General features: G+C 42.9%; 1 protein-coding gene across 1 annotated transcript in view; it reads left to right on the top strand.

Annotated features, from left to right (window-relative positions):
• si:ch211-262h13.5 (uncharacterized protein LOC571127 homolog) overlaps positions 1-25,911 on the top strand; it is a 99,379-nt gene that overhangs the window by 39,807 nt on the left and 33,661 nt on the right. The window contains exon 5 of the mRNA XM_051688769.1: positions 9,534-9,635. Coding sequence (XP_051544729.1) covers positions 9,534-9,635 — 102 coding nt within the window. The remainder of the gene's footprint in view (positions 1-9,533; positions 9,636-25,911) is intronic.

Raw genomic sequence — 25,911 nt, 5'->3', positions numbered from 1 at the left:
AGATAATTTCCCAGAGGTGTCAATCCTTACCATTGTTCCTCTCGTGGTCTCGCTCTCCATGCCCCCATCACCACACCTCAACACTTAAAAGAGGTATGGGAAAGGGAACTCGCTGTGGAGATCACAGATGACAAGTGGGAGGATGCTTGGAAGAATGTGAGGACTCTTAGTGTATGTAATAGGGTGAAGGCAATCCAATATAAGATTCTACACAGATCTTATATACCCCACTCCCAATGGTATAAGTTCAAAACTGATGGTTCCCCAATATGTCCAAAGTTTAAAACTGATGTGCATAATCTCACTCATTGCCTACAAGAAATTAATAGATTTTGAACTCTCAATGTAGTATGTGATCCATAACACATGTTTCTGGGGATACAGTGTGGTGTTATTACAGATAAATACAAAGGGAAACTTTAGAAATGTTAACATTCTGTGAAAGAAAATGTATTTTGCTTAATTGGATAACAGACACAGCCCATTCAATAAAACTTTGGCGCAACATTTTACTTTAATATGTATCATTGGACTATTTAACTTGTATGCTACATAGCAAAGATTATGTATTTTGTAGAACATGGGAGACTTTTGTGTCATATATTGGATTAAGTATTTCTACTATTCTTAAAGAGGGTTTGTGTAATATAGACTTCTGTAGTCATTTATTTGTCAGTTATTTTTCTTTTTATACCATGTGATTTTTGAGTCACTGTCTGTATAGATGTGGTGTCTGTGAGCCGAGTTGTTGTTTGATTTTGTCTTTCTATTTGTCTTGTTTATAAAGATTGAAAATTAATAAACATAAATAGAAAATAACAAAAAGAGACATTATTCTGTGACAAATGGATTGCATGGATATCGTCTTTGGACACACATTTTACAGAACAAGTCAAAACAAACCTTTTCTCTCAACACGCAGTGATGGTCTTGGCGCCTAACCTTGCATAGAGTAAAAGATCAACATTGAGATTCTTCAAATGAAGATTGCGATTAATTGGAAAATCAATGTTTTCACCCGTCCCTATTATTATTTTTATTTTAAGCCATACATTCTCTTAAATTTAACATTGCTTAATCTAATTCTTTTCGAGTACCCTCTGGACCCTGCTTACATACCCACATTTGGGTAATGTAGTAAGTTACTTTTTCCATGTAGCCTGTAGTGTAACTTGCTACTTTCTCTAAAGTGAAAGCTTTCAGCTTAGCTTAACAAATTTCAGCTTAGCTTAACAAATGTTTCTGATGAGTAGTTGATAGATTATTTTTTTAAGCAGCTTTTCCAACACTGATAGATAGCCACGAGGGGTGTAAAAATGTATCAGTGCATTGCGGCGCATCGATCTGTCAAATACATTTTGATCCATTGATTACAGAATTTAAGAATCAATTATCATTACTTTATTAATACCCAATGTGACCATCTCATATTACACAATCCTTCTTGCAACAGACACAGAACAGAGCATGTGAGATTGAAGGGAAAGCGCACTTTGAAATTAAGAAAGTTTGTGCTGGCGAGTTCACCCTGCGAACCTACATAAGATAAATGGCTGGAAGGCCACAGGGAATAGGGAGTGATTTCAGACTGTTCTAAAGGGAACTAGCCAGTTGATTACAGTCACCAGTGATTGGTCAATGACACGTGGCAGCCGCAAAAATATAAAACATTTTTATCTTTCTTGGTGTTTCACAAACAGGCGGTGGCGCCTTCGTTTAGACGCCTGATGCCTCTTTCCCTATCCCAAAATGAATAGGGAACTCATGTTTACCAAATGACTTCATGACCACAGACATGATAGCAACAGGTCTGTAGTCATTAAGTCCTGTGATTTTGGGGACCAGAATGATGGTGAAGCATTTGAAACAGCAGGGAATTCACACTGCTCCAGTGATCTATTGAAGATATGTGTGAAGATGGGGGCCAGTTGGTCAGCGCAGACTTTCAGACAGGCAGGTGAAACACCATCTGGGCCTGAAGATTTCCTAGTCTTTTGTTTCCGAAAGACCCGGCACACATCCTCCTCACAGATCATAAGTGCAGATTGAGTAGAAGGAGGGGGGTTCCTGGAGGTGTAGGGTATGTGTATGTGAAGTGAAGATGGTAATGAAGATGGGAAGAAGTGATCTATCTACAGGAGTCTGCAGTTGCGTGTAAGTGTGTGTTTATTTAATTGTTTCACTTTGTTTTAGAGTAGTATTCATTGCTAGACTTGTGCTGTTTGTTTACTGTGTTGTACAGTGTTGAACTTGTGTCGCTTAAACGTGCGTGTGTGTGTGTGTGTGCTACAATGTTTTTGACTTGTCCTAGGGTATTCACTGCTAGGTTTAGAGTTGTTTGTTTACTGTGTATTAAACTAGCATTATTTTTAGTGTGTCTCTAAACAGTGCTTCACTTGTTTTAGAGTATTATTTATTGCTAAAGTTTAGCATTGTTTGTTTGCGGTGTTCTGAAGTTGTGTTGGTTCCCGTGTGTGTCACCTAGAGTGACCCTTAGTTTCGGTTACCCATGTAATTAGCTTTGTTGTGCTAAGCAACATTAAGGCATGTCCAGCACCAGGTAAGATATTTAAACTGCGGGATCCATAGTCATTTCAGGAGAAGCGATCTATCAACAGGAGTCTACAGTTGTGTTAGTGTGTGTTTATTTAATTGTTTAACTTTGTTTTAGAGTAGTATTCATTGCTAGACTTGTGCTCTTTGTTTACTGTGTTGTACAGTGTTGCACTCACGTCACTTAAACGTGTGTGTGCTACATTGTTTTTGTCTTGTCCTAGGGTATTCACTGCTAGGTTTAGAGTTGTTTGTTTATTGTGTATAAAACTAGTGTTAATTTCAGTGTGTCTCTAAACAGTGCTTCACTTGTTTTAGAGTATTATTTATTGCTAAAGTTTAGCATTGTTTGTCTGTGGTGTACTGAAGTTGCGTTTGTTCCTGCGTTTGTCACCTCACGCGACCCTTAGTTCCTCCTGTATGCAGCTCTTGTCTCTCTATGTTCTCTTCTCTGACTGACACTGAGGTCTCTAAACTCCTCCTCTCCAACCACTCCACCACCTGTTCCCTTGACCCAATTTCTTCCCACCTTCTTCAAGCCATCTCTCCGTCCATCCTACCTGCACTCATACACATATTTAACACATCTCTACTTACAGGCATTTCTCCCACAACATTTAAGCAGGCTTGAGTAACCCCGGTGCTTAAAAAACCTGCACTTAACCCCACACAAGTAGAACAATGCAGACCAGTCTCTCTCATCCCATTCATGGCAAAAACACTTGAAAGGGCAGTTTTCAATCAGATCTCTGCCTATCTCTCGCAGAACAAGCTGCTTGATGACAATCAGTCAGGCTTCAAAAGTTGACACTCCACTGAGACTGCTCTGCTGTCTTTGACAGAGTCGCTGAGACAGGCGAGAGCTGGATCCAGATCATCTGTCCTGATTATACTGGACCTTTCTGCAGCCTTTGACACAGTCAACCATCAGATTCTACTCTCCACCCCCTCTGTTCTGGGCATCACAGGAACTGTGCTTGACTGGTTTAATTCCTATCTCTCAGGTAGGTCCTTTAAGGTAGCCTGGAGAGGTGAGGTGTCCAAATCACATCAGCTACTTACTGGGGTACCTCAGAACTCAGTGCTTGGGCCACTTCTCTTCTCTATATACACAACATCACTTGGACCCATCATTCAGGCACATGGTTTCTCTTACCACTGCTACGCCGATGACACACAGCTTTACTTGTCTTTCCATTCCAACGACACCATGGTGACTGCTTGAATCTCAGCCTGTTTGGCAGACATATCAGCCTGGATGAAGGAACACCACCTGCAACTTAACCCAGAGAAGACTGAGATCCTTGTCTTTCCAGCCAACCCTGCTGTTGAACACAACATCACCATGCAACTGGGTTCAACTACAGTAACACCTTCCAAAATGGTCAGAAATCTAGGGGTAACCATCGATAACCAACTCAATTTCACAGACCACATCTCAAAGACAGCACAATCATGTAGATTTACACTTTACAATATCAGGAAAATCCTTCCTCCCTGAACACGCCACACAACTTCTTTTTCAGTCACTTGTCATAACTAGACTGGACTACTGTAACGCTCTCATTGCAGGCCTCCCTCCATGCGCAGTTAGTCCCCTGCAAATTATCCAGAATGCACCAGCACGTCTGATCTTTAATTTACCAAAAAGAGTGCATGTTACACCACTCTTTGTCTCTCTTCACTGACTGCCGGTTGATATATGCATCAAATTCAAGGCTCTGATGCTGGCATACAGAACAGTCACTGGGTCTGCTCCAGTATACCTAAAATCATTTCAAATCAGTCAAATCACTTTATTGTCACACAACCATATACACAAGTGCAATAGTGGGTGAAAGTCTTGGGTGCAGTTCCGAGCAACATGCAGTGCATCCGGAAAGTATTCACAGCGCTTCACTTTTTCCACATATTGTTATGTTACAGCCTTATTCCAAAATGGATTAAATTCATTATTTTCCTGAAAATTCTACAAACAATACTCCATAATGACAACGTGAAAGAAGTTTATTTGAAATCTTTTCAAATTTATTAAAAATAAAAATGAAAAAAATCACATGTACATAAGTATTCACAGCCTTTGCTCAATACTTTGTTGAAGCACCTTTGGCACCAATTACAGCCTCAAGTCTTTTTGAGTATGATGCTACAAGCTTGGCACACCTATTTTTGGGCAGTTTCTCCCATTCTTCTTTGCAGGACCTCTCAAACTCCATCAGGTTGGATGGGGAGCGTCAGTACACAGCCATTTTCAGATCTCTCCAGAGATGTTCAATCGGGTTCAAGTCTGGGCTCTGGCTGGGCCAATCAAGGACATTCACAGAGCTGTCCCGTAGCCACTCCTTTGTTATCTTGGCTGTGTGCTTAGGGTCGTTGTCCTGTTGGAAGATGAACTCTCGCCCCAGTCTGAGGTCCAGAGTGCTCTGGAGCAGGTTTTCATCAAGGATGTCTCTGTACATTGCTGCATTCATCTTTCCCTCGATCCTGACTAGTCTCCCAGTTCCTGCTGCTGAAAAACATCCCCACAGCATGATGCTGCCACCACCATGATTCACTGTAGGGATGGTATTGGCCAGGTGATGAGCGGTGCCTGGTTTCCTCCAGACATGACGCTTGTCTGAGAGTCCTCCAGGTGGGCTGTCATGTGCCTTTTACTGAGGAGTGGCTTCCGTCTGGCCACTCTACCATACAGACCTGATTGGTGGAGTGCTGCAGAGATGGTTGTTCTACTGGAAGGTTCTCCTCTCTCCACAGAGAAACGCTGGAGCTCTGTCAGAGTGACCATCGGGTTCTTGGTCACCTCCTTGACTAAGGCCCTTCTCCCCCAATCGCTCAGTTTGGCCAGGCGGCCAGCTCTAGGAAGAGTCCTGGTGGTTCCAAACTTCTTCCATTTACAGATGATGGAGGCCACTGTGTTCATTGGGACCTTCAATGCTGCAGACATTTTTCTGTACCCTTCCCCAGATCTGTGCCTCAATACAATCCTGTCTCGGAGGTCTACAGACAATTCCTTGGACTTTATGGCTTGGTGCTGTGACATGCACTGTTAACTGTGGGACATTATATAGACAGGTGTGTGCCTTTCCAAATCATGTCCAATCAACTGACTTTATCACAGGTGGACTCCAATCAAGTTGTAGAAACATCTCAAGGATGATCAGTGGAAACAGGATGCACCTGAGCTGAATTTTGAGTGTCATGGCAAAGGCTGTGAATACTTATGTACATGTGATTTTTTTCGTTTTTTATTTTTAATAAATTTGCAAAGATTTCAAACAAACTACTGTCATTATGGGGTATTGTTTGTAGAATTTTGAGGAAAATAATGAATTTAATCCATTTTGGAATAAGCGCTGTGAATACTTTCCGGATGCACTGTAGCAGTCATGACAGTGATGAGACATATACTAATTTACAATAAACATCAGATTTACACAACACAATTTACATATCTAATATACACATAATTACACACAACACAATATACAAATAATAATATACAATGTACAGTATACAGTACACACAATATAGAATACACATTATACAATAAAAATAGTATATATAGTATATATAAAATATCCAGTAGGTTGTATTGTACTGTATTGACATTCAGGCTGTCAGTTGATAGTCAGTTGCCAGTGTGTTGTTAAGAGAGAATATAATTTATGACAGTCCAGTGTGAGATAATAAGATTATCTCTGCAGAGCTACGTTCCCACCAGAAGCCAGCGGTCGGCTAATGAGTGGCGCCTTGTTGTACCAACACAAAGAGGCTCCAAAACACTTTCCCGGACTTTCGGTTTCACTGTACCACGTTGGTGTAATGACCATCTCAACTCCATCCGTGAAGCAGATTCGATCTCTGTCTTCAAAAAACAACTAAAAACACACCTTTTCCATGAACACTTAACCATTCACTCATAAAAATAAAAAAATAAAAAATAAATAATTATATATATTGTGGTTTCACTCTAATCTGTCTTGGGTACTACTATTCTGATGCTAGTGAAACATTGTAATGCAGCACTTTTCGTACCACTGTCTCCTTAAGATGAATCACTTATGATGTATTATTCCTCTTTTGTAAGTCGCTTTGGATAAAAGCATCTGCAAATGAATAAATATAAATGTAAGATAAGAGCAGGGGAGGGGTGTGAGACTGGGCTTTTCAAACCTGTAGTAAAACAGATTCAGTTCATCAGCCATTAGTTGACTCTCTACAGAGCGAGTGGGAGGTGTCTTGTTCTTGGTGAAGCTTTTCAGCCCTTTCCACACAGATGCAGGATCACTGGCTGAAAACTGTTTTTTCAGCTTTTCAGAGTGGCTTCTTTTAGCCACGCTGATATCCTTAGTGTGTTCCTGGCATGGTTGTACAATGTTTTTCTGTAAGCATCCTCTTTGGCATGACAAAGCTGTCTGAGTTTTCCTGTAAACCATGGTTTATCGTTATTGAACGAAAACAATGTCCAGGTAGGGATGCACAGTAACTGATATATGATGCCACAGTATCTGAGCTCGTCCAGGTCTGTGGCTGCAACCTCAAAAACACTCCAATCAGTGCAGTCAAAGCAGGCTTGTAGTTCCAGCGCTACTTCATTGGCCATCTCTTTACAGTCCTTACTACAGGCTTAGCTGATTTTAGTTTCTGCTTGTAGGTCGGGAGAAGATGAACCAAACAGTGATCAGAGTGTCCTAAATCTGCACTTGGGGCAAAGCGATATGCTTCCCTTTACAGTGGTGTAGCAGTTTTCTAGTATATTTCTGTCTCTGGTGGGGCATGTGAAGTGTTGTTTGTATTTTGTCAGTTCATGGTTAGCTTTATTAAAATCTCCCAGAATAATAATTAGTGAGTCCGGATGTTGTTGCTCCATGTCTGTGATGTGATAAGCCAGCTGTTGCAAGGCTGCATTCACGCATGCTTGTGGCGGGATATAATCCCTTACCAGAATGAACGATGAAGAGTGCTTCTAAATTAGGACAGCACATCTTCTTCAACGCTGTTACATCTGTATACCAACTTTCGTTGATATAAAAGCAGTTTCCACCGCCTCTTGTTTTCCCCAATGATCCCGCAACGCGATCCGCTCTGAACAGCTGGAAGCCCAGCAGTTGTCCGGGATGGCTTCATTCAACCAGGTTTCCATGAAACACAGAGCAGCGGAGTTAGAAAAGTCCTTATTTGTTTGAGTCAGCAGAAGCAGTTCGTCTGTTTTGTTGACGAGGGAGCGGACATTTGCCAGATGAACACTCGGCCCTCAGAGTCCTAAAACCGCGTTGACAAAGCTTCACAAGCGTGCCGGTTTGCTTCCCTTGTGTGCTTTTTTTGGATCGCTTGTAGAGCACTGCTGCACCTCCATCTAAGATGTCTAATAAAACGTCCAAATAATCAAACACTGGCAAACAAATTCAGGTATGCTCTGTCAAATGATCAAGAAATAGTGACAAAAAACACGACAAACAAACAAAAGTATCAAAAATGCTGATAGAGCTCCACACCGAAGCAGCCATCTGCGGCGCCATCTTGAAACATCTGGAAAGGGGTGAATGCTACCCAAACCCCTTCTTTCATGGATGAGAGATGAGCATACTGTTACTGAAATTCAATAAAAGCTCATTGGGGCACCAAAACCTGTACATCTTCATTGCTTGACATGTTGCTAGAAAAAGAGCAAATTGGTTTTATTATTGCATACCATCTTTTCATGTTCCAAATTCTCACTTTTTAAGTATTCAACTGTATAGTAATTTCTAAATTTCTAAATTACATATTATATATTTAAAAAAAAATCATATACAGTACTGTGAAAACATTTTAGGCACTTGTGAAAACTGTTGCATAGTGAGGATGTCTTCAAAAATAATGACATAATTAGTTTTCATTTATCACTTCATGTCATACAAAGTCCAGTAAACATAAAAAAGCTAAATCAATATTCAGTGTGACCACCTTTGGCTTTAAAACAACACCAATTCTCCTAGGTACACCTGGACACAGTTTTTCTTGGTTGTTGGCAGATAGGATGTTCCAAGCTTCTTGGAGAATTCGCCACAGTTCTTCTATCTATTTAGGCTGTCTCAATTGCTTATGTCTCTTTATGTAATCTCAGACTGACACGATGTTCAGAGGGGGGCTTTGTGGGGGCCATGACATCTGTTGCAGGGCTCCCTGTTCTTCTATTCTATTCTAATCTTTTCTATTTGCAAAAGTAATGTTTGGGAGACTAACATTAATATTTCCTATTGACACTAAAGCTGAAGATATAAATAACCATCTTAAGACAAATGCTTTTGTGAAACATCTTATGTGTCTAAGACTTTTGCACAGTACTGTATATTTAAAGAATTTAAACTTTAAAATGAATAAACATGTATGTTCTCTTTGTGGATCTATATTAATTCACTTTCATTTAATTTATCAGCTGTATTGATTCATCAATATTTTTATATTTGTATCACATTCAGATTTTTTTTCCAGCAGTTGTCTTAAGCTCTTGCGGCAGCAGTGGTGTTTCTTCTTGCTGTGTAAATGTCTTAAAATTAATTTTTATCAAAATAATTTTCATCTTCAGCAGGAAAGTAAATTGCGCTCTCTCTTTCTCCATATTTCATGTGATTGGCTGCTAGTCGCAAACGTTACTTATTCATGTGCACACGCTCATTAACTAATCATGAACTCAGGATCAAACTCTGAGTTGACAGAGAAGGTATAGGACATTGTTGTAGCATTTAAACTGCGTTGGATTGGTTTGGTTTTGTCAACTCAAAACCAGTCCTGTAACCCGGAGTTTGTTTGGCTAGCCTTGTGGCACAAACCCGTGGCAGAAATGGTGGTCAAACACAGTCTATGCAGACAAAATTGCAGAAGACATGTTTATTAGTCATCCACAAAGGTAAAAACAAAGGGGGTTAAACGCAGGGGTAAATAGGTTTATATTAATAAAAAGAGGCAGATTTACTGAATCTTGTTCATTTTTTTCTCAGAGTTCCCCTGTTTCCGCAAGTTTTGTGGAGTACACCGTTCAGGAATGCTCCACCGCTCCATTCCCAGAGAGTCTGTGTGAGCCAGGACATGAAGGTAAAGAGGTGGGTTCCTGCAAGCATCCATTACTAACAAATTCCCAGCCTCGTTTGACTGGATGTTTTTATGTTGGCTCACAGACGATTAACAGAACATTCACCATTTATATTTACTTAACTGTTTTTCTGACAAAATGAAACATTTAATTGATTGCTTTTCCCTTAATTTGTCAAATGGTGTGCTCTCTGTCATTATTGCCATTATTTTTTTTTGTCTCTCTGTCATTAGTGTAGTTACAGATGTTACGTCAAGAATGGCCTAAACTGCCGTAGTTGTATGCACTTGCTGCTCTAAACCACTAAGTGACGCTATAATCATACTATTATATTATTATTATTATATCATAGTAGTTGTGACATTACTCCCCCCCCCCCCATTAAAAAAGAAAATCTGCTCATCCACCAATTACATTTTACAGTATACTACAATAGATAGATGCACATTCACTACAATGTAATGGGTTTTTAGCTAGTTAAATGGAATAAAAAAAAGCAATGTAGCTACAAGCCATCAGGCATTATATAGCCAGCTAGGGGGTGCTGCTAGTAGTTTGACCAGAGATTATTTTATACTAAGATAACAACCTCTGTGACTTTAGCATAGGAGAGAGTGTAACGGTCAACTAGAATGTTTCGACAGTAAGTCACTGTTTGCGGATACAATACAAATGAATGAGGAGAGACATAAACTGACACCCACCTGTCTCAAAATTGTCAGTGACTACTCTTATAAAACAGAAATTTTATCGTAGTAAACTTCACACATAGTTCACTCCAAAAAGATTGTTTAGTGTAAAACATGTTGAACATAAGTGGACATTCATTAAATAGTTCTCCCAAAAATGAAAATTTGCTGATAATTTAATCACCCTCAGGCCATCCAAGATGTATCTGAGTTTCTTTCTTCATCAAAACAGAATTTAATACTTTTAGGATTTCATTTCAGGCCTCCTCCTCTAAACAATGCAAGTGAATGTCTCCATTTTTTGACGGTCCAAAATGCATATTTAGAGTGCATAAAAATAATCCACAAGACTACAGTTGACAAATAAAGTTCTTCTGAACCAAAATGATTGATTATTTTTAGAAACAAAACAATACTTATATACTTTTTAACTACAAATGTTCGCTTCCGTACATCTCTGTGACATGCGCTCATGAGAGGGATGACGTAAGTTCATTGGTAAGGTCACGTGTCACGTGGAGGAGGAGTCAGGAAGCGCATCATTGTTTACATCATTTTTTTATTATTATTTGGAAACGATTTTTTTATTTTATTTTATATTGTTTTGAAATTGTTTTGGACTGTTTTGGTTTGTGAACGGCACAAGATTCTCTTGTAAACAGTGACGCGCTTCCTGACTCCTCCTCCACGTGACGCGTGACCTTACCAATGAGCTTATGTCATCCCTCACATGAGCGCACGTCACAGAGATGTACGGAAGCAAACAGTTAAAAAAAAGTTTTGTAGTTAAAAAGTATATAAGTATTGTTTTGTTTCTCAAAATAATCAATCGTTTGGGTTCAGAAGAACTTTATTTGTCGACTGGAGTCCTGTGGATTATTTTGATGCACCCTAAATATGCATTTTGGACCGTCAAAAAATGGAGGACATTCACTTGCATTGTTTAGAGGAGGAGGCCCGAAATGAAATCCTAAAAGTCTTACATTCTGTTTTGATGAAGAAAGAAACTTAGATACATCTTGGATGGCCTGAGGGTGAGTAAATGATCAGTAAATTTTCATTTTTGGGTGAACTATTCCTTTAAGTGATTAGCTGTGTCCTCACAAAAGCAGTTTATTTAGCACACTGATGTGTCTCCACCATTAACATCCATTCAAAAAGAACAGCCTCTGGTCTCCTCGTCAGTGTACCACCGCATTACGCTTTGTTTTGATAACCTTGAAGGCTCCCCCTTGGTAGAGAGGTTCTAGTTTGACACCTGAGGGGAAAATTATGAGCAACGTTCTGAGTGTTGTTTTGTATGTGAATGGATCGGATGGAATAAAAATTAACCATTATGTTATCTCATAAACAGCTTTTTATTAGAAAAGTGCAACTATAGGCAGCCATCCATCGAGCTGTAATGTTAACAAAAGTGTCTGAACACATTAGCCTAGACTACCTGTATCTGGAGGTGGTCCCCCCTCTTCTTGCAGCTGCTGGTTCAGATGATTATGGGCAGACACAGGATCTAGTGTGCAGAATGGGGATACATTCCATCATGGTATTGCACTAAAAACTTGAAGCACTTTTCTAACTGTCGCTGAATCGCTTTCTTCACGGAACAAACAACAACCAGGTCAGATGTCCCAACACACAACGTACTGCTAATCATGTTGAAAATGCACCCGCTGTATTTCCCATAGATGTGTTTTTAAATCACATGTAAAACAACTAGTCAACATCAAGCTGACAGTGTCGACTTCATTAGTTTCAGTTGACTTGTCGACTAATCTGTGAAACCCCTATCACACATTCTGGCTATTTGCACTCCAAGTCAGATGGAATCAGACAAAACTGTCGAAAAGTCTAAATATTCAGTCAGATAAGTGGGATGAAGTGTAAAGCATTTGAATTGGACTTTTATTGTGAGCAACCTAAGTTTGAATCTGCCCTTTTCTGATCCCATTCTTCTTTCAACCCCCATTTCATGTCAGCAAAGACAGACACTTTAATTTAAGAACATTAACATTATTTTAATAAACAGTAACATATAATATCTTAAAGGTGGAAATGATTGTAAGTGTCTCTCTGTCACATATGTGGGGAACTTTAGTTTTAATTTTGGACACTTATTTTGAAAATGGTTTTGGTTTCCTGTTGTGTCTCTGTTCTCTGTGTTTCCCTTGATTGTTCCCAACTGTGTCTTGTTACCCTTGTTAGTTCTTGTGTATATATTGCCCTCGTGTTCTCTCTGTCATGGTGAGTTCTTATCCTTAGTTGGTTTTAGTGGTTTGTTTTGGTTTTCAGTGTTCCTTAGTTTCTTGTGTTTCCCGTGTTTATTTTTTTTATCTTTATTAAAAGCCTGCATTTATGTCCTCTTTCTCATGTCTCGTCCCTGCAAACATTACAGAAGAACTCACTGTACTATGGATCAAGAGTCATTGCAACTGTTTTCTCTCAGGCAAGGAGGCAGTACCATCGAGCAGTATACAGAGCAGTTCTGCAGTCTCACCCAGGTTCTCAATTGGGGAGATATTGAGCTCATGGACTGCTATCGGTTCGGACTCATCAAGCCAGGAGGCAGATGTGAACTTTCCTTAGTTGACTTCACTGACTATGTTTGAGACTGACATTCTCCCCTTACACTGTGGGGTATAGCAGTAATCCCATGCCAGTGCCCACGCCTGCCATGGTCAATGAGCCAGTGCCCACGCCTGCCACTGTCAACAAGCCAGTTCCTAAAGCTTTTGCCATCCCAGAGCTAGAGTTTGAAGCTCCGTCTGTCCAAGAGCCCACGCCTGAAGCCTCAACCGTCCCAGTGCCAGCGTCCTCGGCCACAGAGACCATTCCCGCAGCAGTGCTCCTGGCCGTTAGGAAGAGGAGGAGGAGGAGGGCCCCTGCTCATCAGGCGCTGCCCGCACTCACAGCCACAGAGGCTGTTCACCTGCCACTGCCAGTGCTTACGGCCACAGAGGCCGTTTCCTAGTTGCTGCCAGTGCTCCCGACCACAGTGGCCGTCGACAAGCCTGTCCAGTTCCCCGAGGCTGTCGACGAGCCTGTCCGGTTCCCTGTGCTCGTTGAGTCTGTCCAGGCCCCTGAGGCTGTTGACAAGTCCGTCCAGGCCCCTGTGACCATTGATGATTATGACCAGCCCCTGGTGACCTTCCAGCCTGTTCTGTCCCCTGTGACCATCAACGATCCCCTCCAGTCCCCAGCAGCCATCAATCAGTCTGTTGCTCATTCCAGTGGTCAGCACCTGTCAGACACCAGTCTGTTGGTCAGCCTAGTAACCAACACCTAACACACAAACTACCAATCTACTGTCCCCTGTCCAGCCACCACCACCCTGCCTGATCTCCTACTGTTCCCAGCAGCTGCCATTGTCGTGGAGTATTGGAGTCTCTTTCCCTCTTAGCAAGAAAACTCTCAAAGTCCAGGGGTTCCAGTTATCAAAGATTAGACTTGATTGAACAAAGCAACAAAGCCAAGATGCCAGTTGATCACCTAGCATCTGAAATTACACTTCAGAATCATGCATCCTTTATACAGCTTCTGTTCCATCCTCTCTCGAGTGATGGCCTCTTCATCCAATAAAATCATCTTATGCCCTCTAGTTTCGTCATCACCATCTCCCTTCCAGATGGTCATCCCGAACCAACTTGCTGTTTAATCTCAGTGCCTTGGCGTTATCAGCACCAGTTCTGCTAATTACATTTTCCTTTTAATTTACTCATGCGCACCTCCATTTGGGTCACACAAAGTTTAATAGAAAAATCCCTACTAATTTGCTTGACACCTGCATCCCGTCACCTGTTTCCCAAGGTCTCTCACTGTCTGTATCACATCAACTAATTTTCCCTTGACCCAGAAAAGCCTTACACCAAGACAGACTGCAAGCTAAGCTGTTTTCCATAGTTTCAAACTACATCAGAGTAAATCAGATACTTATTGATCAGTAAATCAATAAAAGAATAATTAAATATGTAACATATAGAATAACATTGATAATAAAGTTATTCATAGTACATTGATTACACATTGTCATTTTTAGATCACCACATATTGCATACATATTAATTCAATTATTAACTGAATGATTAACTAAGTACTTTTTCTAAATTTGATATATAAAAATATACTATAATTTATAAAAATATACTATACCATCCACTCTGTTCAGTCCCAAGTGACCACCACTTGCCTGAAGTCCTACCTGCCTTGACCCTTAGGTCCCCAGCTGCTTCGCTCCCTAGTGCTATGCTTCCCTTTTCAATGCCCCCTAATGCCTTACTCTCCGAGTCCCCTAGTGCCTTGCTCTCCGAGTCCACAGCTGCCCTGACCTCTGAGCCTTCTGAGTCCACAGCTACCCTGACCTTACAGAGAGCAGTGCCTAAATCCTTGTCCGTAACAGATATACATAGAGCATTACATTCTGTGTTTTCTTCATTTCCCCCATCTTAATCATTAGTTAAGCCCAAATGATTAATTAAGCAAGCATACATTCATAACATACTAATTATTCAATAAAGGGGGTGGTGGTCAGTCCACACTAGAGGTCTGCACAAACCTTAAAATGAAACCCGAACCCAATCCAAACCTGAGACCGTGTGGCCTGACCCTACCCGGCCTGAACCCAACCCCAACCGAAATCACTTACTATCTAATTTCTTCTCCTAGCAAGTACTGTTGCAATGGGCTGTGTTTTATGTAAGCATATAGGCAACATTCGTAACAGTACTGAAACAGTAAACATACACAGTTTTAACAAGGCACAGCAGCCCCTCAGCACACTAGAGCAGAAGGGGAAAAAAGCATTGCCTTACTGTTTATGTGCTGAAACTTCACCTGGTGCAGAACAAACTGGAATAAAATCTGCAACAGTACCCTCTTTGCTGCCTGAACTTGTTTAGAAAGTTGAATCTTTGGGGCAACTGTGCTGAAAACAATGAAACAGAGCACAGGTGTCTCAACATGCGCTTTTGAAAATCTGAAGTCCTTTTTAACTTGACATGGTGTTTAAACAATGGCGGTCCTGCATGGGACGCGGTGTAAATGTCAAAGACATTCGTCCAGCATGTGTTTAAACAATGGGAAAACAGAACAGACATGCACAAAAACACATTCGGTGTGAATGGCCCCTAACTCGTCCATTTGAGCATGTGTGTGAGTGAGAGCGTGTGCGCGAACCCAACCCAAAGCCTGTTGGGTTCTCAGGTCCTGTTGCAGATTTCTAGTCCACACTCTTTCCTTCTACATGTCTAAGCAGACAGGTCATAACCTTCATTCTTTGTATTAGCACTTGTAACAGTACTAACACTGTTACAGTTTCTGATGAACTTTGTGACTCATTTCTGCACCTCTTTCAAATAATTTGTTTCCATTTACCAAACATTCAAGTCAACCATTTCTGAAGATCCTCTGCAAGAATGTCTGTCTGAACACCCTATCCACCCTTTCTCCTCCTTCACTCCCACTAGCCCATCATCAGTCAGTGATCTAATTTTACATTCCAACTCATCATCCTGTCAGTTGGACCCTGCCCCAACCTCCATTCTTAAACACTGTGAGTCAGTCATTTCGGCACCCATTTTGCATATGATAAACACATCTCTTTCATCTGCCATTGTTCCTACTGATCTTGAAATTGCCAGTTACACCAGTCCTTAAAGGTCCCAACTTAGATCCATCTTCCCTCTGCAACTATTGTCCTATCATTCGTATCGTTCTAACCTGCCTTTTATATCTAAACTTCTGGAAAAATTTGTAGCCTCCCAGTTACAATCACATCTTGCAGCCAATAATCTCTATAACCCTTTCCAATCTGGTTTTTGCCTATTCCTCAGCACTGAAACTGCTCTGTTGAAGGTTATTAATGATCTCCTCCTCTCTGCTGACTCTAGATTTCTTAGTATTCTGATCTTGCTTGACCTGAGCTCTGCTTTTGACACTGTATGCCACAAAAGACTCCTTTGCTGACTTTCAGACTTTGGTATTACTGGCACTGTTCTATCCTGGTTTTCTTCCTACCTCACTAATAGACAATATTTCATTTCGATTAAGAACAACAAATCCCCTACTGATCCTCTCACTCAGGGTATCCCCCAGGGTTCTGTACTGGGTCCACTACTGTTCATAATGTATGTTCTCACACTAGGTCAGATCATCCATCATCATGGTCTCAGTTATCACTGCTATGCTGATGACACCCAGATTTATACATCCGCACATTTTGATGAAACACATGCCATCAGCTCATTAACTGCCTGTCACAATGATGTAAAAATTTGTTTAAACAGTAATTTCCACAAATTCAATGCTGACAAAACTGAGATCATGATTTCTGGGCCACAAACACTTATAAGATATATTGACATTTGTGTCAATATTGATGGAAATATGACCAAACCCTCTAAAACCATTAAGAATCTGGTAATCACATTCGATCCATCTCTTACTTTTAAAGCACACATCAGAACCATCACTAAAACTGCTTTCTTCCACCTACGTCGCTGTAAGGAGTAAACGAGAAGCAGCTTTCCTGGTTCAGGTAAGGATTTATTTTCTCTGTCTGCAGCACAATTACAGTCTCACAGTCTTGTGTTATGCACTAAATTAATCTACTATCACACACCACTTCACAAAATAAACTCTCATTATTTGTAATAAAAACTCTTTGCTTCTGGTTCGGGTCTGTCGTGCCCAGGCTCTCTCTCTCTTCTATTTGCGGTGTGTCTCTATTTATGCTGCTCTCCCCGTGCTCACTGAAATTAGAGACAGGTGTTAGACATAATTTAGCTCAGGTGTAAGCGCCCTTACCGCTTTCTCTCTCTCCGGAGAGATGCTTGACCACGCCCCCACTGCCACATATCCCCACCTCCCGACTCAGGCCGGGGCGGCATCCGGCCTGCCTACCACTCCCCCCCATTCCTGGAAAGGAAGTCGGTGACAGCCATCTGCGCCCCCGGTCTGTGGACCACCTTGAACTTAAACGGCTGAAGAGCCAGGTACCAACGGGTGATCCGGGCATTGGTATCTTTCATGCGGTGGAGCCACTGGTGTGGGGCGTGAATGGAACAGAGGGTGAAGGCCCGCCCCAACAGGTAGTATCGGAGAGTGAGGACCACCCACTTGATGGCGAGACACTCCTTTTCTATGGTGCTGTACTTAGTTTCCCTCAAGGAGAGCTTACGGCTAATGTATAACACCGGGCGCTCCTCCCCCTCCACCACCTGCGAGAGTACGGCCCCCAGCCCCCTGTCTGAAGCATCTGTCTGTAAAACAAAAGGGAGAGAGAAGTCAGGTGAATGTAAAAGCGGCCCCCCGCAAAGTGCAGCTTTAACTTGCGTGAACGCCCGCTGACACTGCTCCGTCCACTGGACTGGATCTGGAGCTCCCTTTTTAGTGCGATCAGTCAGCGGGCTGGTGACGTCTGAATAATTAGGCATGAACCTTCTATAATAGCCAGCCAGCCCCAGGAACTGTCTCACCCCCTTTTTGGTCTTGGGTCTCGGGCAGGTCGCAATTGCCACTGTCTTATCAATTTGGGGACGCACCTGCCCATGGCCGAAGTGGAACCCCAGATACCGTACCTCCACCCGTCCAATCGCGCACTTCTTTGGGTTCACTGTGAGTCCCGCTCGGCGTAGCGATCTCAGAACCACTCTCAGATGTTGCATGTGCCGCTGCCAATCATTGCTATAAATTATGATATCATCTAAATAGGCAGCGGCGTAAGCTGAATGCGGTCTGAGGATTCGGTCCATGAGACGCTGAAATGTAGCCGGGGCCCCAAACAAACCGAACGGAAGTGTCACAAATTGGTGTAATCCAAACGGTGTGGAGAAGGCGGTTTTCTCACGGGAGATTGCTGTCAAGGGGATCTGCCAATAACCCTTCGTCAAATCCAATGTTGAGTAAAATCGAGCAGTGCCCAACCGATCGAGCAACTCATCAACGCGAGGCATTGGATATGCATCAAATTTAGATACCGCATTGACTTTTCTATAATCCACACAGAACCGTACAGACCCGTTGCTCTTAGGCACTAGAACAACTGGACTGGACCAATCACTGTGGGATTCTTCTATTACCCCCATATCGAGCATTGCATCCAATTCTTCCCGAACAATTTTTTTTTATGTTCGGGTAATCGATAGGGGTGGCTATGTACCACGACCCCCGGCTCGGTCTCGATGTGGTGGTGGATGAGGTTCGTACGTCCCGGTAGAGGGGAGAACACGTCCGCAAACTCCTATTGCAACCTAGCAACCTCCGCGAGTTGACTCGGTGAGAGGTGGTCTCCGCAAGTGACCGGGGTGAACTGTTTATGTTTTGAACTCACCTCCGGTCCGAGCTCTGCCTTCTCGGGAACTACCGTAGCCAACGTTATGGGAACCGCCTCCCTCCACAATTTCAGGAGATTGAGGTGGTATATTTGACGTGTGCCCCCTCTATCGGTTCGTTTAACCTCATAATCGAGATCTCCCACTCGTCGTGTGACCTCAAAGGGTCCTTGCCACTTGGCGAGTAATTTAGAGCTCGATGTGGGAAGCAATACAAGCACTTTATCTCCCGGTGCAAATTCCCTTAGCTGAGCTCCCCTGTCATACAGTCGGCGCTGTCGTTCTTGGGCTTGGAGCAAATTCTCCTGTGTTAGCTGTCTCCTGTGTTAGCTGTTAGCTGTGTGGAGTTTTGCTCTAAGATCAAGAACGTATTGAATTTCATTTTTGCTGTTTGAAGGTCCCACCTCCCAGGCCTCTCGCAATACATCAAGCACGCCACGTGGGCATCGACCATACAGCAGCTCGAATGGGGAGAAGCCAGTGGAGGCTTGCGGGACCTCTCGTACTGCAAATAACAGGGGGTCGAGCCATTTATCCCAATTTCTAGCATCGTCGTGCACGAACTTACGAATCATGTTTTTAAGGGTTTTATTACATCGTTCCACCAGGCCATCCGTTTGAGGATGGTACACGCTGGTGCGAATCGATTTAATACTCAACAACTCGTACAGCTCATGTTGTGTCCGTGACATAAATGTTGTGCCCTGATCGCTGAGGATTTCTTTCGGAATCCCCACCTGGGAGATTATTTTGAAGAGTGCCTCCGCAACACTGCATGCTGAGATGTTGCGAAGAGGCACTGCTTCCGGATATCGTGTTGCATAGTCCACTAGGACCAATACAAAGCAGTGCCCGTGTGCTGACCATTCTAATGGCCCGACGAGGTCCATTCCAATTCTCTCAAAGGGGACCTCGATCAAAGGGAGAGGGCGCAATGGCGCTTTTGGGGTGGCCGGTGGGTTAACCAGTTGGCATTCGCGGCATGCCGCACACCACCTGCGGACATCGCCGCCAATGCCTGGCAAATAGAAACGGGCTATTAGACGGTTCAGTGTTTTCCTTTCTCCTAGATGACCCGCCATGGGATTATAATGAGCCGCCTGGAATACCATTTCCCGACGGCTCCTTGGAATCAAAAGTTGGGTTGTATCCTCTTTAGTTTGAGTGTCCTGTGTTACTCTATACAACTGCTCATTTATAATCACAAAATAGGGGTATGAAAGGGCGATGTCTGGCTGGAGTCATTGACCATCGATGACTCTCACTTGGTCGAAGGTGTGTTTGAGAGTTTTGTCTCGCGACTGCTCCAAAGGGAAATCCCCCTCAGGGAATTCCCTGAGAAGGGGAGGGGTTGCAGCCTCTCCCCCTCTCTCATCATTATGACGTGGAGCTGTCGAGGACAGCCCCGGCTCCGCCTCCCCTGCCAGAGCATCGCACATTACACATCTCCCTAACTTCGTACAGGACCCATCCACACAAATTCCCTTTAATAAAACTCTCAATCAGCCAATCAGTCCCCAAAATCAGCGGATGGGTGAGGCGGGAACTAACCAAGGCCTCCGCTCTATGCTTTTTCCCCCGGAATTTAATTGTCAGGGTCACTACCAGATACTTGTGAATATCCCCATGTACACATTTCACATTCACCATTTTAGTTGTGACCAATGCCTCGGGTTGAACCAGGCATTGGTAGATAGTGGTTTGATTACGCCCGGTGTCCACCAACGCTTGGTGAGTACCCCCCTTGACACTTACCGGTATCTGGTACGCTCCAGCCCGGTCGGGGGCAGCCTGTGGGAGGTCAGAGACCCGCACCACCGTCCCCAGCTCCATCAGAGGGCACTGATCTCGGAAGTGGCTTGGGTCTCCGCACCTCCAGCAGGCCGGCCCAGGCGCTATGCCCGCACTTGCGTCGGCGGGCGCCCCCCCCTGAGGGGCAGAGCGGCGGGGCATTGGAGTAGGGGAAGGTGTCGCCTCCCACACCCGGGGAACTAGTCTCAGTGGTTGAAGTCCTCCTCATCTGCGTGGGGCAGGAACGGGACCTGGAGAGAGAGCAGAACGAGAGGAGAGAGGGGAGGGGGAAGAGACAGAGGGAGGAGAGAAAATGTAGGAGGGCTCTTCCGCCCTCAGAATCGCCGCCATGTGGTCCTCCACAAGCCAGACAGCTTCCTCCAACGACGCCGGGCGGTGGCACTGGACCCACTCCGCCGTCCCTTTTGGCAGTCGATGTGTGAATTGCTCCACTACCACCTGATCGATAATTCCATCGACGTCGCGGTCCCCCGCTAGCAGCCATCTTCGGCAGGCGTCACGGAGCCGCTGGGCGAAGGCAAACGGGCGGTTGGAGCTCTCCAACTTCAAGCTCCGGAAGAGTTGATGATTTTCCTCCAGAGTGCGACCAACCCGTTGCAAGATGGCTCTCTTTAAATCTCTGTAGGCCAGGAGGCTCGTCGCTGGCAGTTGTTGAGCCGTGAGCTGGGCTTCCCTGGACAATAGTGGGATCAGTCGGGCCGCCCATTGGCTGAGTGTTTCTCGGTGGATCTCGGCGGTCCGCTTAAACAAATCCAGGAAGGCCTCGGGGTCGTCCGCCACCCCCATTTTCTGTAATGCGGGCGGGGGTAACGGCGGGGGAGTGTCCGGGGTCACGGCTGAGGATGTCTCCTGGCTGAGGAGGCTCCGGATCACCTGCCAGTCCTCGGCTTGAGCGTGCAGGAGCTCGACAAACCAGCAATCTTGATCTTGTCGGAGCTCAAGCAGTGTCTGCTGATGGCTCTGATGTAGGCCAGCGAGGGCTTGGAGGATCTCCGCCAACTGGGAGGACTCTACGGGACGACTTCCATCCATCTTCAACCCAAGCTTCAATTCCCGGGTTTCGGCACCAGTGTAAGGAGGAAACGAGAAGCAGCTTTCCTGGTTCAGGTAAGGATTTATTTTCTCTGTCTGCAGCACAATTACAGTCTCACAGTCTTGCGTTATGCACTGTTAATCTACTATCACACACCGCTTCACAAAATAAACTCTCATTATTTGTAATAAAAACTCTTTGCTTCTGGTTCGGGTCTAGTCGTGCCCAGGCTCTCTCTCTCTTCTATTTGCGGTGTGTCTCTATTTATGCTGCTCTCCCCGTGCTCACTGAAATTAGAGACAGGTGTTAGACATAATTTAGCTCAGGTGTAAGCGCCCTTACCGCTTTCTCTCTCTCCGGAGAGATGCTTGACCACGCCCCCGCTGCCACAGTCGCATTGCATGACTTTGCCCCATTCTCAGATTGAAGGATGCAGAATCACAAGTTCAAGCTTTCTTGTAACTGCCTCTATACTGGTCTACCAGCTAAAACTATTGCCCGATTACAATACATCCAAAACTCTGCAGCTAGAGTTCTCACTAACACCAAGTGTTCTGCACACATTACTCCCATCTTGTTTAGTCTTCACTGGCTGCCTGTCTTATGCCGTATTAAGTTTAAAATTCTTCTCCTGACATACAAAGCTCTCAATGATCTGGCACCTCGTTATATAAGTGATCTGCTGCATCCATACACACCAGCACGAACTCTTCATTCTTCGATTCCAAATTGTTGTCTATCCCCAGATTTTGTCTATTCACTTTTGGTGGGAGATCCTTCAGTGTAATTGCACCTAAACTGTGGAACTGTCTACCTCAGAGCCTCCATGACATCTCCTCTATTTCTGTCTTTAAATCTCAGTTCTCAGACATCTTTCCTCAGCGCATTATCTATCTATTACTGATTGATGTTTTCTTTCCCCCTTTGTAATTGAGATTGTAACTTCTGTTGAAATGTACACTACCATTCAAAAGTTTGGGGTCACTTGCCTGAAATGTTTCTCATGATCTTAAAAATCTTTTGATCTGAAGGCATATGCTTAAATGTTTGAAATTAGTTTTGTAAACAAAAATATAATTGTGCCAACATATTAATTTATGTTATTAAAAAAAAAAGTTTTTGAAATGGATGACTTGGACCGAATAATAAAGAAAAGCAGCCACTAAGTGCCCAACATATAGATGGAAATACTTCCATACTGTTTAAAAAGCATCCCAGGGTGATACCTCAAGAAGCTGGTTGAGAAAATGCCAAGAGTACATTTCTGCTAAATCTAGGCAAAGTGTGGCCACTTTGAAGATGCTAAAATATAACAAAGTTTTGATTTATTTTGGATTTTTTTAGTCACAACGTAAGTCCCATATTTCCATTTATGTTATTCCATAGTTTTGATGACAACTATTATTCTCAAATGTGAAAAAATAAATAAATAAATAAAAAAATAAAGAATGAGTAAGTGACCCTAAACTTTTGAATGGTAGTGTATATTGATATACTTTTGTCCTGTTAAATGTATATGTAGTGTAAAGTGTCGTTGAGCTTAGAGAGTCCAGATTGAGAAACATAATGTTCCCAACTCAATCAATAAGGACTCTTTATTAGTAGTAGTGAAAAAAAAAATGCTACTGATATTTGCATCAAGTGGGAATAGTAGATTTCACTTCATTCCTTTATCACCTCATCACCTTGTGGATTAGTAAAGATCCCAAGTACAAGGATTATCGTGGTGGACTATTCTTTTTCGTTGGATTATTTGAAGAGTACGTGAAGGACTATAACCAGTTTGGATTATATATTTTTCTTTTACTCACGGGATTTGTTATCATCAGCGGGACTTTTCATCATCATAGACATCGACTATTCCATTGCTTAGTGCATTCACTCCATACTTAAACACGGACATTCAGCTACAACGCTGAACCGATCAGATAAGCCTTTTTCATTTTGTCATCATTGCTTTTATCTCTCTATTGATTTATGCTCATTCATCTCTTTCATGCGTGTCTGATTAAGTGTCTTATAGTTTTATTTATTGTATTATTTTCATTTTGTTTCATTTCAAGTCATGCTCATTTCCATGGATTATCATTGATCAATTTATTCATACCGGGGTTCAAACATTTGATTTTACATAAAAAATACAAAACCCATTTATTTGTTTCTGTGAGTTTGTGACAGAACGCTGGGATAAAGTACAATTTATATTAGCAACATAAAAACAATAGTTGGGTGGTTCCTTCCCAAAAATCAGATATATAACTGTGCTCCGCTAGGCGGTTGTACACTTATTAATAATATAATTTTAAGATTACAAAGTAAATAAAGGATCACGCTTAACATTATCCATATTTGATGAGTTGGTTTTGTCATGGAAATTCTCCACCTGGAACTCACACGAGTGAGAGTGTTTCAAACACATTACAGGACACAGTGCAGTCTTTTCCTCATCGCTTTATTGATTACTTGTTCATTCTTGACACCTCATGACCATTCAGATAAGAAGGGGAACCATGTACAATTCTGGGTCACACTTTGGGCAGTTCAGTGTTTGTGTCCGAAAAGTTTATACCACCACATCCTTGGTATGTTTTCCCTTCTCTGTTGTGGTTATATTGTGTTTTTGTCTGATCTTCGCCCTACTCCCAATCCAAGGGCCCCCTCAATTTTCCTTACCCTCATTGGTCCCCCTAAGGGACTCTTCTGCCTCTGCCAAAGTTAGGCACGCCTGGTGTGAGCTGCGTTTACTTGGCCAAGCACTGAGGTGCTCACCGATCCTTCCCACTCCTCCAGGCCATCCTGCAGTGGCTGGCGTGGATCCAGGTAGCCCTCTCCACGATTTTTACCGTAGAGTTGATCACTAACAGCACCTGGTAAGGCCCGGTCCACCTAGGCTTCCTCCACCCAGTCTCCCAGCTCCAGATCATGCAATTTCCCTTTCGCCCCCACATGGGGAGCACTGCTTTCACCTGTCTATGAATATCACAAAGCACAGCAGAGAGGTTTGCACAATAACGCAACATTTCATCCTCACACTGGTCAGTATCTATTTTTTGTGGTCCAAGTCCCAAGTTAAGAGGCCTGTTAAACAAAATTTCAAATGGGCTCAAACCATTTCATTTCCTGAGCCTTGCCCGCATCTGCATTAACACCAATGGTAATGCTTGAACCCAATTTAGTCCAGTTTCAACCGAACATTTGAGCAATTTGTTTTTTTAGTATGCCATTTTCTCTTTTGACTGCTCCCCCACTCTTAGGGTGGTAGGCGCAGTGTGTTGTCATATAAATTCTCAAATACTGACTGGTGTGATGTAGGGCTCCATTGTTACCACAAATTTTCCCTGGAATGCCCCATCTGGGTATCATTTCTAGTGTTAGAATTTTTGCTACTGCACTCACATCTGTCATTCTGTGGGGTACGCTTCTACTTACTTGGAGAACATGTCTGCAATCACCAGGCAGTACTTTTGCCTTCTTAATTTGACACATATTACACATTTTTGACAAACCCCTTTGTGAACCAGTAAGTATTTATTTGTGAACCAGTACCTATTTATTTCACTCAACATCCCTCCTTTTGACACATGGTCTACACCATGTGTCAGTTTGGCATAATGTGGAAATAAATGATGTGGGAGGCATGGTTTACCATTTGGACCGACCCAAATACCATTTTGCTTTGAACAGTGAGTGTTCTTGAGGCAGCTTTCTCCTCTGCTGTGGCTCTGCTCTGTAAATCATTTAAATTATTTGGTGTGTGTATGTCAGTTTGTGGAACAGAAACAAAATTGTGGTTTTGAACTTCCTGTTGATCAGCTTTCTTTGCTGCAGCATCTGCTGGTGCATTTAACCATCAACAAATAGTTCAAACTCAGCATTGGATAGTGGTTTATCCTTGCGATCTGGCCTGGGGGAGCAAATGGCTGTTATTGAAGCAATCAGTCATGTGGATCACCATCATCTGCTGTGGGGAGAAAAGTGTCAGGGTTAAGAACTGTACATCTTTTAACAGTAATGTTTGGCATTTCCAATAATACAGCATTGTATCTTAACCATCGTGCTGCAGACAGGTGAGCTGTTTTTTGTTCTAACAGTGTGATAGATACTGCATGTGGGACCAATAGGGTCAAATGTTGATAACCCACCAAATCTCTGGAAGCGAGCACTGCTTTTTCTGCAGCACCAACAGCTCTAACACATTTGGGCAGCCCAGTTGCCACTGTGTCTAATTTAGATGAGAAATAAGCTACTGGCTTTAATTTCCCCATGGTCTTGTGACAGAATAGAAGTCATGTAACCTCCTTTTTCATCCACAGTCATGTCAGGCAGTCCCAGTGTGGGTATTGATTGAAAAGCTACCTTCAGAGAAGAGAAGGTTTCATGTCCGAATTCAGTCCAAACTACTGTCATGTGCTGTCAGTTTTGTATGGA

Source organism: Myxocyprinus asiaticus, chromosome 45 (assembly GCF_019703515.2).
Source record: "Myxocyprinus asiaticus isolate MX2 ecotype Aquarium Trade chromosome 45, UBuf_Myxa_2, whole genome shotgun sequence".
NCBI classification, from domain to species: Eukaryota; Metazoa; Chordata; class Actinopteri; order Cypriniformes; family Catostomidae; genus Myxocyprinus; species Myxocyprinus asiaticus.
The sequence above is the reverse complement of the archived record's forward strand: the minus strand, read 5'-3'. Positions and strand labels throughout refer to the sequence as shown.